Consider the following 16074-nt stretch of genomic DNA (forward strand, 5'->3'; position numbering starts at 1 on the left):
CAGTTTCCAGCTTGTGGCCAAAAACCACCCAATTAAGGTTCTGTAACATTTACCCTTTAATGGCGGATTTTCGCAGGCAAAGAAGGCGGGGCCAGATTTGAAGCAAGTGTAAAACTCACTTATATTTTGTAACCTCTCCACACAGAAGCCACCACCAAACCAAGCAACATGCTATTGGTCAATTATTCAAATTCACGTGTCAAAGTTCACCAAAACTGTACCTCACTTGAAATGTGCGTACGGAAATTTCTTCGCCACTGGAAGTTCATGAGGCGAAATTCCTGATTGCATGGATTTCTAGTGAGATGACTAATTCGCTTGCGAAATTTCGCTGTGCAATGGTAAATGTGACTATAAAGGCATAAAATATATAAAGGTCTATTATTATCTGTGACACTTCAATAACAAACCAGCAAGGAAAACTAATTAAAAGTACAGCAGTGTACGTTCGCAACCAACTGTACAGAAAACACAATTTCACAGACAATTTCTAAGCACTTTATTAGGAACACCATTACACCTACTTATTCACGCGATTATCTGTCAATCATGTAGCAGCATCGCAATGCATAAAATCATTCATATACGGGTCAGGATGGGGAAATTTTTTTATCTCAGTGATTTAGACCGTGGCATAATTGTTGGTGCCAGACGGGCCAGTCTGAGTATTTCTGCAATTGCTGATCTCCTGGGATTTTCACACACAACAGACTCTAGATTACTCAGAATGGTGTATAAAAAAAAAAAAATTCAGTGAGTGCCAGTTCTGCGGATGGAAACACCTTGTTGATGAGAGCATTCAACGGAGAATGGTCAGACTGGTTCGAGCTAACAAAGGCTATGGTAACTCGGGTAACTACTCTGTAGTGAGCAGTATAGCATCTCAGAATGCAAAACACATTGAACCTTGAGGTGAATGAGCTACAACAGCAGAATTCATCAGGCACTTTATTAGGACCATGTGTTCCTAATAAAGTGCTCAGTGAGTGTAGGAGTAGACTTTGTAATCAATTTCTGTACTTCCCAAAATAATAAGTACAAATTATTTCACAGACATAACTCAGAAAACAAAAATATATAATTCTGCTCATAGATATCTAGTTTATTTTCTGCCAAGTGGCTCAATCTAAATTGAGTATCAAATATATATCTAAACTATGATGCCACTAAATTGAAGAACTAAAAATGTGTTATTCCTCAAAAGCGTTCATTTCATCAACCTCGTACACACAACTTTGTTTCCAGATGGACTGGTCTCCTCGATTCCTGGATGTTGTGAAGGGCAAAGCCAATCAGTTAAGAACTGGCAAATTCTGCCAGCTCTTGCCATTTTTCTTTGCAATATTCATCAGACAGTCAGTGAAAGGACTGTGGGCAGTTTTTTTAAGCTTGGACTAGTTTCCTATCATTTCTTCTCACATATACTTGAAGCACACAAAGAATGGGGTGCAGGATAACTTTTTTTTTTACATATATCTCCTTTTCTCCCAATTTGGAATGCCCAATTCCCACTACTTAGTAGGTCCTTGCGGTGGCATGGTCACTCACCTCAATCCGGGTGGTGGAAGACAAGTCTCGGTTGTCTCTGCTTCTGTCAATCCATGCATCTTATCACGTGGCTCGCTGTGCATGAAACTGCAGAGACTCACAGCATGTGGAGGCTCATACTACTCGCGATCCACGCACAATTTACCACACGCCCCATTGAGAGCGAGAACCCCTAATCGCGACCACAAGGATGTTACCCCATGTGACTCTACCCTCCCTAGCAACAGGGCCAATTTGGTTGCTTAGGAGACCTGGCTGGAGTCATTCAGCACGCCCTGGATTCGAACTCGCAACTCCATGGGTGGTAGTCAGCGTCAATACTCGCTGAGCTACCCAGGCCCCTCAGGATAATGCTTCTTTAGATCAACACTAATGATCATGTGAAACATTTACCCAAGAGCTATTTTGTGTAAACTAATAGCTATGCCATCTGGAAATGAAAACTTATAGAGGAAGTGCAAGTTTCATTTCTCTAGGTTGGAATTAGCTAATCCATTATCATCTTCTATAATGCAGAAACAGGTGATAGACAAGCATATGTTGAAATAACACACTTAATGTAACCAGCTCAACCACCAGAATAAATCAAACCAAGGGACAGACACAAATCCTGACCAATAATCCAGCTGAGGCAAGCAAATCAAAAGGGTGCGTGTCATCAGCTGTGGTTGGGGGACCGCAGGGCATATTTGAGTCAGCTGGGTCTGTGGTTACAACAGAGGGCTGACACAGCAGAACTATGTCTGTCTCTCTTTCACACACACACACACACACACACACACACACACACACACACACACACTACATGTCTCAACTCTTCCACCAATCTTTCAGCAGCTTGACACAATGGGGGAACATCTACAAGACAGCTCCACTGTTAATGCTCACTAATACTTAAAACACATGGAGTTAACAATGACGCACGCACCCAATTGCATTATTGTCTCATTTAAATCCTGCAAACATCATCATAATTTCAAACAGCATTCACTGACCAATTAAACAAGTATTCAAATGACATTTTTCGACCAAAAAAAAAAAAAGAAAAAGTTTATTGAATTATTAACAACTGTACATGATCAGTGCTGACACAGTTTGCTACATACTTTGGTGTGAAGTTGAGAAATTGTAAAAGGCAGGCTGAATTGAAGACAGCGTTTACCAACATGAGTTTTGCTGCGGCCCCATGAAGCAGAGATATGCAGGGGCCAATCCAGTTCACACAGTTAAACAGTCCAGATTTACACACAAATAGTTAGCCTGGAACGAGTTTAAAAAGCTGCTCTCTTCTTCCCTCGCTCTGAGCACTGTGCTTCCACATTACTAAAGTCAAGTGCAAGCCATGAAAATATTAATCAGTACACTGGCTCAATTTGCACAGAAACAAACCTCCTTTCGACACTGATCTCTCACAAAAAAGCTTACATAAATCTGTGACAAGGCCCGAAAACAGGGCTGCAGGCTCATTAAGGTGGGGCTCTCTACAGTAGAGTTAAGTTGTCAATCATCGAGGTGAGTCATATCCCGTTTCAGTTGGCAAATTGCTCATTATGGCGTACAATCCATGCCGAATCAGCATGTTACAATCACACTTTGTAATCTGAATTCCTCATTTCAACAAGACACAAGGCCAAGGGCACAGACAAGTAGTACAGTTAGTTATTCTCAAAGTTTAATATCGCAGTCAATTTACAAACGACTCCTCACTCTCCTCTGGGATGTTTCTAGCATTTCACGAAAGGAGTTCTGACGTATTCTGACTTCCAGTTTGATCCCATTTCCAAAAAAAGCACATATGCTCAAAAACAAAAATAACTATTAAACATGGAGAATGTCTCCTAAGATTATTCTAAAACAGGAAGGTTTTCCCACACAAGCAATTTCTGACTTTGAGCAAATGGCCGGCCCAGAGAGTGCGCTTACAAAATAAAAAAAAGTGTGTCCTAATCTACATTCATCAAGCATTAAAGACATGAGGACAAAGAAACCCATCACAAGTATATCAGGACATGGAAATATATAGAATTATATATATTTATAAAATGTCTTCACTCCATATATACACTTTTTAACAAATTGTCCAGGGAGCAGGAGGCTAAAATTGAAGCACTGCTTCATATTACATCACAGATTGTTCACTTTTGTTAGAGGAAGGGGAAAAAAGAACAAAAATACCAGGGGAGGAATAGGCACACACAATCCCATGAGCACACCAAAAGCAAAGGCATGACAATATTTACTACATTAGTGCCAGCAGGAAGTCCTTGGGACATTTGTTTAATGTTTCCAGTTGGATCTGTAGAGGACTGCTCCACTGCTGTAAGAGTCCAAGTGTGAGGAAAAAAAAAAACCCATCTGGTTCCGATCTGAAGTGGACCAACCAATCCCTAACCTGGGTTCCTACTATAGAGATCTTTTAGGAAAGTTGGAGGAGTGACCCCTTTAATCCATTTAAAATCAGGCCCAAAGAGAAGTTCCATTCGCAGGTTTCTCAACCTGGTGAAGCTACAGTTGAAGGTCTGTAAATTTAGTATATCACTTCATACACTGTGGCTTTTTTGTCTCCAGATCCTGTCACAATGTATTTATCATCCGCAGAGATGTCACAGCTCAGGACAGAGGACGACTCCTTTGACTGAGGAAGCAATAGGAAAATGATCAGTTGACAAATAAAAGACTCAATGAAATCATAACTTACCCAGCAACTTTACTGCTCAAACATTACTGCTTTCTTAATCATTAAAGTCACCCTGAGAGTGGCAAATAGGTGTGTTATAGCATATAAATAGACCATGACTGATGGGTAGTTTTTGTATGACCTATACGGTATTGAATAGGTAAGGGCTTGCTTCCTGCAAATCTTACACTAAACGATTAACTTATAAAGGTTTTCCCATCTATACCACAAAAAGACACTGTGTGTCAAGGACTGTGTTCTAATAGGCCATTTTCAGCTCTGCTGCATATCCACAGCTAAATTGAAAGCAATTACTCAAAGACCCTATTATGACAGGGCTAGAAGCCCCAATGAAAGCCTGAATAGAGAATCCAGAGTCTCTTACATACATCCCCACCGTCATTTTGTCTGTCTGTGGCTTTTTCGAGTACCTCTCCAGCATGTTCATAGCAAGGGGGAGGGAATGAGATATTGACTGACATACCTGGAAAATGCTGGCACCATAGGGAGTCCTCCAGGCATTCAAGAGATTGTCCTTCCCAGTGCTCACAAACCATTTACCTTTAGGAAATGGAACAAACACACATGCACTAATGGGTACAGAGTCAAGGTTGATCTAAATGACTTGATTCACAACAGCACAACTTATTTGGAAGTAGAGTGGGCCATTAAGTGAGAGAGAGAGAGAGAGAGAGAGAGAGAGAGAGAGAGAGAGAGAGAGAGAGAGAGAGAGAGAGAGAACGAGAACGAGAGAGAGAGAACGAGCACTGGGGGTGGTACAAAGTGCAGCCTTGCCACACAAATGGAAAAACACTCTTGAATACTGAACCAAAAGTACTTTTTACAACTGAGATCAGCAGTTACAGAAATACTCAAACCAGCCCGTCTGGCACCAACAATCATGCCACAGTCAGAATCACTGAGATCACATTTTTCCCCACATTCTGATGGTTGATGTGAACATTAACAGAAGCTCCTGACCCGTATCTACATGATTTTATGCATTGCACTGCTGCCACACAATTGGCTGATTAGATAATAGCATGATTAAGTAGGTGTTCAGGTATTCCTAATAAGGTGCTCAGTGAGTGTATATTGTACATCAAATTTAAAATCTCCTAATTCTTAAGTGTATTACCACAGTAGGCAAATTTGAGGGAGAGGACACAGCTCTCATGCAGGTGCAGCTGGTACTTGTCAGGCTTGGTGTGATGAAGCACTTCCACATTACTGCTTTCCATTCCGACAGCTAGCCACTCGCCCGTCGGACAGTAGCCTAGAGAGAAGATCTACAGAGCAGAACAAATTCATCACACAAGCTGATCTAAAGGGTTTCACATATCAATATTATTTATCAAGGAATGGTCACATTGACTTAAAATTTTGTTAGAGGGGCTTATAAAAGTTTAGCATTTATATTTATTCAATTGGCAGACACTTTAATCCAAAGCCACTTTCATTAGATTTTAGCTACTGTGACAATTCCCCTGGAGCAACTTCAGGGTTAAATGCCTTGCTCAAGGGCCCCATGGTGACATGAATAACTCCTTCTGGGGTTCCAACATACAACCCTTTGGTTACTAGCCCAATTTCTCTCCATTTATTAATCAACAGAGAACTTGGGTAACATTTTTAATAAAGTCAAGTACCTGCAGGACTGGTAAAGAGCAGGCCCAGTGTATTCATGTATGAAGTTTACCTGTGACGTGAAGTCATGCTGCTGGAGCTGTCGCCCCTCTCTCAGGTCCCAGGACCGTACAGTGTTGTCCAGACCACCTGTCCACAATTTGGTGCCATCATGGGAAATGTCTATACAGCTGGCCCCATCTGTATGGCCCTGGAACTGCCTACACAGACACACATACAAATGGCTTGATAACACAAGCACACTGTACACATCTCTATTCACAAAGAGACACTATTCCATACAGTATCCCCGGTCTGCTTCCTACCTGACAAGAGTTTGGTTATGGAGGTCCCAGACTGCAATATTTCCATCACTGCAGCAGGAGAAGCAGACCTTGGCGTCAGGGCTGATTGCTAGTGCATAGCAGGCCGGGGCAGAAGAAGTGAGCTCGGCTTTGATACGAGGAGTCTGAGAGGCCAGATCCCATATGGTCAGAGTGCTGGCTTCTCCTCCAACGATCAGAGTACGGCCATCCGGAAGAAGCTTACAGGAACGGATGTAGTTATCCCTGTTCTGAAGAGAAAGAAAGGGAGCACATGAAAGCGGTAGGACAAAAGTTCTAATGAGAAGTAAAATTTCAAGTGCTGTATAGAAAAAAGGCTTTTCCAGAAAAACGATTTTTGTAATACACAGAATGAAACATTACATTTTATTATACAAGAATACTTGAATAAGATTTATTTTATTGTAATTATTTATTTACAAGAACGTTTACAATTTTACATGCCAGGTTCTCTCCAGCCCTCAACAATCAGACTGAAGAGGTGAACCTATCAAAATGGCAAGGCTGAAACACAGCCATTCAGCCCCCTGTTATTTGCTCTGGCTCTCTTAATCCTGTCTAACCTGTGTTTATGAAGGTTACATGAGGAGGAGAGGTGGCCGATAAGAGGGCACAGAATGGTAAATGGGGAGGGAAAAGCTTTTAAGGGTTTTTAGTTGCAGCACTGAGATGAAGCACATTTTCAAATTAGCAGGAGAATTCTAGATCTGTTCCTGAGGGAGATCAATAACTCCAGGCTTTCAGACAAATTAAATCACTTTATAATGGATGAATAACAGCTCATCAAATACACAGAGCTTTCTGCACTATGGAAAAAAAAAAAAAAAAAAAAAGAAAAAAAAAAAAACTAGACCCCACAAAAACTTGACATACAAATTTGTTCTTTATTTAGTAAGGGATTAAAAGGAGATTAAATTATTAAAAATAGAAAAATGTAAAAAAAATAAATAAAAAAAAAAAAGTGAGTGGATTTGTACTTTAGAATGGATCACTCAAAAACCAATTAGGTAATTTGTGTTGATTGATTAGACAGCATCAGTCTTTACCAGGCAGTCCAGTTGCGAGACGGGGCTCTTGCTGCCAGGCTGACTAATGTCCCAGATCTTCACGCAGCCCTTGCCGCCAGTGTAGACGTGCCGCGTGGGGTTGCTAATGGTTACGGCACACACCACTTCGCCGTGGCTGAGTGTGTTGATCTGACGGGCATGACGAGGTATTCCTGGTCCAATCAGAGCATCTGGAGGGAAAGGTACTGGCTGCATCTGGCCATCAGCGCTAACGTGGAAGGAGTAGGCCCTATGTATCAGGACATTCAAAAAAATGGGAAATATTCCATAAGAAAGGGTTTCATCTCATTTTAAGGGGCCTTTTATTTAAAAAAAAAAAAAAAAAAAAAAAAAAAAAAAAAAACCCGCCAAGGTAAACTTTTGGATCTGGTAGCGGTGTGTAGTCATGTTTCACATTCAAATTTACATGGGAAGAGATGGATTAATTTGTCCTATAATAGCTCAATAAAGTTTAACTGCAAAACTCACGGTTTTCCACCAGGTATAGAGGTCAGACTTGTTGGCAGACCCGGAGCACGCATATGAGGATGAGGATCAAAGCCCGCCTGTAAAAAAAACATCCCACCACACAAATATGAGTACATTTAAACATAAGACATTAAGCAGTGAAAAAAACACATCAGCTGCAAACATTTTAAGGGCTTTCTAAGCCAAAAACTGATCTGATATATTCTAATGCGCTCTGTAACAGCTCAGTTGTAATAGTCTTTAAAATTCTAGTTGAGAGCTTGTTCACTAGTGCTTTATCCCTTCTAGCTTTTTTTTTTTCTTTCTTTTTTTTAAAGAGCCCCCCAGCCAACTGTGTTAATTCCCATGCTGCCACACAGAGGTGCAGAACAAATGCAGTACAAGGCAAAAAGTAATATTTAAAGTAATATTTAACCGGAACGCTATCACAACAGAGGATGCCTGCTAAGCTAGCCCCTGAGCTTCAGAGGAGAGCTGTTTAGTGCCACACTGGATGATTAGAGGAATAGGGCAGGGAGGGAGGGAGGAACAGAGAAGAGACACAACTGGAACAAGAAGAAAAACAAGCTTCTGAAAATGTCCATGTATAATTCTTAATGCAATTATTTGCTGCACCTTTTATGAATGTTTATGTAAACATGGAACATAATGACAAGGGAATAACCATAGGTGAGCGTCCATAGGCAGCAGCAGCAGCGGCGCTCATCTGTGGGGAGATGTGTAGGCCGGGGTAAACTCCTGGACTGGTCAATGAGCCATTCATCTCTGGGTGGTGACCCATCATTGCGAATGGAGCCCCGTATTGTGCCGCAATCGACAACGGAGTACGCAGGGCAGGTGCTGCTGGGAAGATGGAGAGAAGATGTTAAAAAGCCACACCTATATGCACACACACACACCGATAGTATGAGTAATCCTTTGTGATCTGCATTGGGTGTGACCATGCCCATGTGTGAACGTTCTTACCCAGTGCCTCCATGCCAGGTGGCTTTCCAGGTATGGGCCTGAGCCCAGGGGTGTTGCTGGTTCCTGGGGTGGGAGCGTCATTGCGTGGGGTGGGGGTGTTGGATTTCAAACCTGGGGTTGAGGACTTGTCGTTCTAAAAGATGAAGGAACAGCGATGGAATTAACGGAGCTAAAGCTACATACCACAAATGCCCAAATCCAGAGAGCTCTCTCACACTAATCCAGTCAAACACTGACAGCTCATTATAGCCGAGGAGGATAAAGCCAAACATCAGACCGAACCCTTACCGGAGACCTCATCCTCACTCATCTTTAATCACTCTCTCTTTTCTCCTCTTCCCCTCTGAGGCTAGCTAAGCACATTGAGATATTAGCCAAGGCTAGCAGCTCAGCTGCCATTTGTCTGAAAGTAGCTGATGTGTTCATGTTACGCTTCAAACTGACATTTATTCCACAGATTTTATAGACGAAGTGGCCTGCAAATGTGCAAGACTTTACACCACAAATACCCATCCAACTCAAGCAACACTTATTCTCCATTTCCCTGGTTCTTACATGTGGGTGGTCCTTCACTTTCGAAGAGGGGGTGCTCCCAGAGGAGGCCACAGAGGCTGGGCTGTTGGGAGCATCTTTCTTCAGTGCTCTGGCCTTATCAAGTCCATTCTCAGGGGGAGAGTGAGACGGGCTGACCCTTGGGGTGGCTGGATCCTACAATGGCAAAGCAAAAAGTCAGTCATATTCGAAGTAAAGGTTATTCTCAAACCAATAATGGGAAAATGGACGCGTTAGTTTTTACCTCATTAGACACATCTACGACCAGATCATCACTTTTGTCGCCATCACTGTCCTGTAGCATAGTAATACAGTTGAGTGATTCAACAAAATGTTTTATTTTGTGGGGTGGGGGTTTCTACAGTAGCATAGATATAGCAGTGGAATATGGCAGACAGATGCTTACATATCGGCTCATGTTGTCTTTTTCCTCCACTCTGCGTTTCTTTGGGTCCAGACTGTATTCAGATGAACCTCTGTGTTTCTCACTGGCCCTCAGGCTGTCTGATGGTGATACAGAATTATTCTGCCACAACAGAAAGAAAAAAAGACAGTTGATCAGCGCAAAATCACAGATAAAAATTCTGTGCACCTGCTGACAATACAATGATATGACAAAATAATGTTACATTTAAAGTATATGTACATTTTCCCAATTGCATTTAATCAGTAATTCAGGATTTTCCCCACAAAGGAGAAACACAAATAGAGAGAACCCCCAAATGCCATCTGGCATACGCATAATAGGTTAATTACATTTTAAACAAACACTCCAGGTAAGATATTCTCCCTCGGTATAATGTAACAGACACTTTGGGTTTAGCTCATTAGTTGTAAACAGTCAACTATGCTCTGGATAAACAGGGCCTTCAGCAGCACAAACACAAATATCAAAGGCGACAAGGGGCCACCAGTGGCTTTGAGCAAACCCTGTGTGTAAATTCCTCCCTTGTACAAGGTAAATGGAGTAGTGAGGGGGTTAAGCCCCAAGCCCTGTTAGATCGCCCCAAACTCCCTGGCATAGAAGAGAGGGGAAAACGCAGGCCTGACAAACAAGCAAGCCCAGGTCCTGTGAAGCAAAGCAGGCAGGACAGCTGAGCAAACTATCCCTGAAGAGTGATGCCTGACCACACTACTCTTCAAACAGTCTGGCCAAACCCCGCAGCCCTGGGCAACCTGCACAGAGCATTACACAACACAAATGCGCCAAACTGGACAGCAGGGTCAGGCGAAAACTGATCCCTGCCTCACGGAAAGGGAGAGAGAGAATAACACAGTGAAACGCAAACAGCAGACCAGAATAAATGGCCCCCTCGCCCCGAGAGTTAACCAGCCAGACAACAGCATGTTTTCCTACCCTCCCACACATGCCCCCCAACTAAAACAAAGCAAACAGCCACCCTTTTCTCTACAAATAGTGGGCCTGAACAGAATTCGTGGCAATATCAGGGAGAGAGAGTCTGTGCATGTGCATGTCGCCCTTTCTCCTCGGCCCAAAGCCAAGACCACTCTCTGCCTGTATTGTACTTTCACCACAAAAAGAATAGAGAGCAGGGAAGAGAGGAAGGAGGGGTGTGTACTTGGATTGAGAAAGTGTGTGTAGGTACAGTGGGAGAAAATCAAAGCAGCACTGAGAGGCACAGAATGATTGCAGAAAAGGCTAAGGCTATGTTCATTCTGTCAGTCCAAATCTGATTTTTGTGCATATCCGATTGAAATCCAGTCATATTTAGCAAGTCTGAATGGCAAAATAAATAAATAAAAACACATGAAATATGATTTTTTACAAATCAGTTTCAAGCTACAATCATATATGGTTTGAAATCCTATGCAAATCACATTTCTGGAAATCTGTTTGTCTGAACGCTCTGATCAGATCTCAAGTGGCTTTTTGCTGTGTCATTTTTTCACGCTACGTAAAGACATGTTATGTGTCACACATTGTTGCAGGAAACATGCAAGCAGTGGTGGCGGAAATAAGATGTGAGGTGGAGGAGTGTAGGCCTAGCTGAGAATATCTTGTGTGCATTCTGAAGTCCAACAGCCACATCGTTTCGTCAAAGGTGGCTACCACACGAGTCCACCAGTCACTGCTAGTCTGTCTGGGCCACACACCGCTTTGAACTATGATACCGGCAGAGTATAAGCACGAAATGAAGCGGCGCATAACAGCCTCCTTCTCTGCCACTGTCTCATATGGAGTAGTCCGGCACTGCAGCTACACATTGCCATGTTAAGCTAAAAGCTCCATGTTGTTTTTTTTGTGTACTGATGCAACGTCATTGCTATAGCAACCAATGCAGATTTGCCAGAAAATAAAGATAGCCACAGGACACAAATCAGATCTAATCAGTTGCGATACACAGTACAGACAGTCAATTATGAAGATTGGATACACAAATTTGAAATTGGACTGACAGTCTGAACATTGCTAAAAAGACAGGAGAGGAAGGAGTTGCTGCCATGTTGTTCAGAATGGCAGTGGCTGAGTGGCGCTCTATGTTAGCATGGCTGGGAAGGCGGGCAGCAGATCTGGGCCAGAGAGTGTGGCACTGCCAGGGCATGATCTCAGTGCCAAGCCCACACTCTCACTCTGACTGACAAACCTCTATTCATGCAGAGAGAGAAAGAGAGATGGATGAAAAGGAGGATGTGGCTTGGCCAAAGGAAATGATCTCCAGGCAGAAGGAACTCAAAAGGAAAGCCAGCAGCTTAAACCCTACTCACAAACACTCAGTGTTGCCTTTGTCAGTGCTAAGCAGCCCACTTCTTTTCAGCCTTATGCTACCAAAAGTAATAAATAAACCTAGACTGCTCTGTCAGTCTGAAAGAGGACAAGTGAGTATGTATGTGTGTGTATGTCTCAGCTGCTCTGCAGTGGGTTTAATAGGCTGACCTTTTAAGACAGGCTTAATGTGACTCAATAAGCAAAGTCAGAGCAGTGCTATCAGATGACCCGTGACAACAGGAAGTGCTGGTGGGCAGAGAGCAGGATGGCCGCTGCTGCACAAAGCGCTAATCAGCAGCAGAGTCTGATTTCTGCAGGCATGACTGCACCCATTCACAATGCCGCCCTATTCAATACACACACACACACACACAACTTTATCGCTAAGTCAAACCTTTCTGTATATCCAGTTTAAGAGGCAAAATAGGGCAATCCAGCATTTGGGAGATAGGGAGACAGAAGCGTTAAATGGTTATATGAAAATCACAAATAAGCATGACAAGAGATATGCACAGAGGGACGGAGAGAGAGAGCTATAGAGACAAAGAGCCAAAGGAAAGAGTGATAGAGCAGTTAACAAAACAGAAGAAAAAAAGAAGGAGTAACAGAAGGAGGTGGGGGGAATGAGATATGGTTGAATGAGTACAGTTTATCTGGGCCAGGACCTGCCGACATAAAGAGTGGGTAAGGACAAATCCTTTAAGATAGAGAGTCAAAGTCTTTTTTAATTGTGATGAAATTATAGTGCTGCTAATCCCTGGCCTGCGCTTTTGCAAATTTTTTACCTGGATTAAAAATAGGATTATACGGCAGGCTCTCTTCTCTTTTCATTATTTTATTTAAAAGGCTTAGCGTGCACTAATGCTGCTCTCCTCACGCTGTTAACGTGCCACAGCGTTCCCTCTTCATCAAACGTCAGTACATAAAAGTCAAAGTCAGACAGATTGAAAGAGTGAGAACCTGACAGAACTTACCGTGCTAGACTCCCGCTCTTTATCCAATGGAGAACAATGAAGTTGATAAAAGAAGAGAGAAAGAATAACAAAGTCAGCATTTACATTTAGTTTCTTACCAAAGCATGTGCATTCTGTATGCTGTTATGATTACTTTGGTTTCTTTGTATCGTCAGTGAATGTGTCTTACCTCTGTGTTCCAAGTCATGGTGGTTCTTCTCATCTTTGACTGGCAGGTGTGCCTGGCTGCCCAGGGCTCCGAGAGCCAGAAGGCCTGACCCTGCGCCTGTGACTGGAGGGATGCCAGGGGGCTGAAGCCCTGAGGGGTGAGGTGGCAACTGGACTGGGGGTCCGTGTGCAGCATGGGAAAGGTGCTGAGCCTGGAGCTGCTGCTGCTGTCAACACACAAATTTATATCAAGTGGGTCGGAGGGAAAAGGCATACAGACGGCAAATGCTAGATGAAGACGACTGGTTAAGCTCCTCTCTAACAGGGTGCACAGAAAGGAAGGAACATTAGCACCTTAACACCTCCATTAGTGGCTGGATCAAAGCAGGACACTCTTCGCAAGGACACGTCTTCCCCGAGCTCAGCAGGAACAGCTCACTCTGACACATACTACACACTTGTTACTTCCACACTACTGAATAAGGATGGGTATTGATACAGATTTCCCAATTTTATTCCAATTCACAAGCACTAGATTCAAAATAAATTAATATGGGTATATTTCAGTTACATGTTGCTTGCATACAAAATAAATTCTGTTAATGCTGTTAATTACACAGGGGACCTTTTAACGAAGTACATTATGAAAATAATTTGAAAAATTATATTTTATCATTTTCATCATATTGGTCACATTTTAACTTTTAAAAAATGTACAAAGCCATGTATTCCATTAACAAATATGATGTCTTGAAACAAATTATATTGTATATTATTGTATTATATTGTATATACTCAAACCAGCCCATCTGGCACCAACAATCATGCCACGGTCCAAATCACTGAGATCACATTTTTTCCCCATTCTGATGGTTGATGTGAACATTAACTGAAACTCCTGACCCGTATCTGCATGATTTTATGCACTGCACTTCTGCCACATGATTGGCTGATTAGATAATCGCAAGGATGATTGTTGGTGCCAGATGGGTTGGTTTGAGTATTTCTGTAACTGATGATCTCCTGGGATTTTCACACAACAATCAAGAATTTACTCCAAATGGTGCCAAAAAAAAAAAAAAAAAAAAAAAAAACACTACTGTTCAAAAGTTTAGGGTCACTTACTCATTCTTTATTTTTTGCATTTTAGAATAGTAAAGTCATCACAACTATGGAATAATAGAAATGGAAATATGGGAATTATGTTGTGACTAAAAAAATAAATCCAAAATAAATCAAAACTATGTTATATTTTAGCATCTTCAAAGTGGCCACACCTTGCCTACATTTTGCAGACATGTACTCTTGACATTTTCTCAACCAGCTTCTTGAGGTATCACCCTGGGATGCTTTTTATCTATATACTGGGCACTTAGTGGCTACTTTTCTTAATTATTCGGTCCAAGTCATCCATTTCAAAAACTTTTTTTTTAAAATAAAATTAGTTTTGTAATTAAATAAATTAATATTTTGGCACAATGATATTTTTGTCTACAAAACTAATTTCAAACATTTAAGCATACGCCTTCATATCAAAAGGTTTTTAAGATCATGAGAAACATTTCAGTCAAGTGACCCCAAACTTTTGAATGGTAGTGTACAGTTAGGGGCAGTTCTGCGGATGGAAATGCCTTGTTGATGAGAGAGAGAGAGAGAGAGAGAGAGAGAGAGAGAGAGATAGATAGATCAACAGAGAATGACTGGTTTGAACTGACAAAGTCTACGGTAACTCAGATAACCACTCTGTACAATTGTAGTGAGAATAATATAATCTCAGAATGCTATTCTGAGATGCGGGTTGGCACTGTTTTGGCAGCACCAGGGGGACCTACACAATATTAGGCAGGTGGTTTTAATGTTGTGTCTGATCGGTGTGTGTATATTTTTTCACCTGTTGTAGACGGATACTAGCGTAACAGCAAATGGAAGGGTGGTTTCTTAATTTTTTTTACCAACTCTGAAGCTTTTTTATTTCGCTTGGTGCAATTTGAATTTAGAAATGTCTCTGGTTTATGTTTTTCGTGTTTCAATAAATGAATTACATTTTTAAAGCAAAATCAATGAAGCAAGAATATTCACCGAATCCTCGGCTGTGGGGTTGACGATGTAATCGGATATCGCAATAATTTTTTTTTCTTTTTCACCCAATTTGGAATGCCCAATTCCCAGTGCGCTTTTAAGTCCTCGTGGTCACGTAGTGATTCGCCTCAATCCGGGTGGCGGAGGATGCCACCGTGTCTGAGACCATCAACCTGCGCATCTTATCACGTGGCTTGTTGAGCGCGTTGCCACGGAGACATAGCACGTGTGGAGGCTTCACGCCATCCACCACGGCATCTGCGCTCAACTCACCACGCGCCCCACCAAGAACAAACCACATTACAGCAACCACGAGGAGGTTACCCCATGTGACTCTACCCTCCCTAGCAACTGGGCCAATTTGGTTGCTTAGGAGACCTGGCTGGAGTCACTCAGCACGCCCTGGGATTTGAACTAGCGAACTCCAGGGGTGGTAGCCAGCGTTGTTTACCACTGAGCTACCCAGGCCCCATATAGCAATATTTTTGTATAAAAATATAGTTAACATATTTCTTGCATATTTCCCAGCCCTACAGGTTAGTGAAATCTGAAAGTTTACCAGCCAGTGGCAGACATTTTTAGTTGCATATGCAAGTGATTAACTCGCATTGTAGAGGGTTGCAGAATTGAGTAAAAGATAGATCTTGGGATTTAAGAATCGATATTGAGATCATTCAAATAAAGATCGCAATTCATTGGAAAATCAATATTTTTTTACCCAGACCTACTAGCTAACATGCATCTTTTTGCAATAAAACAGGAAATACACAAAACCTTTATCATGTGAGTTTCAAACAAACTTGAGGCTCCAACCCATCTTGCAACTTAAGAGGCAACATAATCATGAGGGTGCATGACTTTCAGATATTATATTAATTCACCAAGTCAGTATATACAC

The 16074-nt window shown here is 42.0% G+C and overlaps 1 protein-coding gene across 14 annotated transcripts in view; it reads right to left on the minus strand.

Annotated features, from left to right (window-relative positions):
* Positions 1-2584: 2584 nt before the first annotated feature.
* LOC127416296 (transducin-like enhancer protein 3-B) overlaps positions 2585-16074 on the minus strand; it is a 36568-nt gene continuing 23078 nt past the window's right edge. For 7 of the 14 annotated variants that reach the window (XM_051655575.1, XM_051655610.1, XM_051655618.1 and 4 more), the window contains 14 exons: positions 13120-13324; positions 12951-12967; positions 9655-9774; positions 9493-9543; positions 9252-9404; positions 8697-8829; positions 8395-8573; positions 7731-7807; positions 7242-7491; positions 6178-6425; positions 5925-6072; positions 5364-5514; positions 4710-4786; positions 2585-4183 (listed from right to left, as the gene is read on the minus strand). In XM_051655575.1, the coding sequence (XP_051511535.1) occupies positions 4076-4183; positions 4710-4786; positions 5364-5514; positions 5925-6072; positions 6178-6425; positions 7242-7491; positions 7731-7807; positions 8395-8573; positions 8697-8829; positions 9252-9404; positions 9493-9543; positions 9655-9774; positions 12951-12967; positions 13120-13324 (1917 nt within the window). In that variant the 3' untranslated portion in view covers positions 2585-4075. The remainder of the gene's footprint in view (positions 4184-4709; positions 4787-5363; positions 5515-5924; positions 6073-6177; positions 6426-7241; positions 7492-7730; positions 7808-8394; positions 8574-8696; positions 8830-9251; positions 9405-9492; positions 9544-9654; positions 9775-12950; positions 12968-13119; positions 13325-16074) is intronic. The other 7 variants (XM_051655652.1, XM_051655628.1, XM_051655643.1 and 4 more) reach the window with 3 other exon arrangements.

Source organism: Myxocyprinus asiaticus, chromosome 2, assembly GCF_019703515.2.
Source record: "Myxocyprinus asiaticus isolate MX2 ecotype Aquarium Trade chromosome 2, UBuf_Myxa_2, whole genome shotgun sequence".
NCBI classification, from domain to species: domain Eukaryota; kingdom Metazoa; phylum Chordata; class Actinopteri; order Cypriniformes; family Catostomidae; genus Myxocyprinus; species Myxocyprinus asiaticus.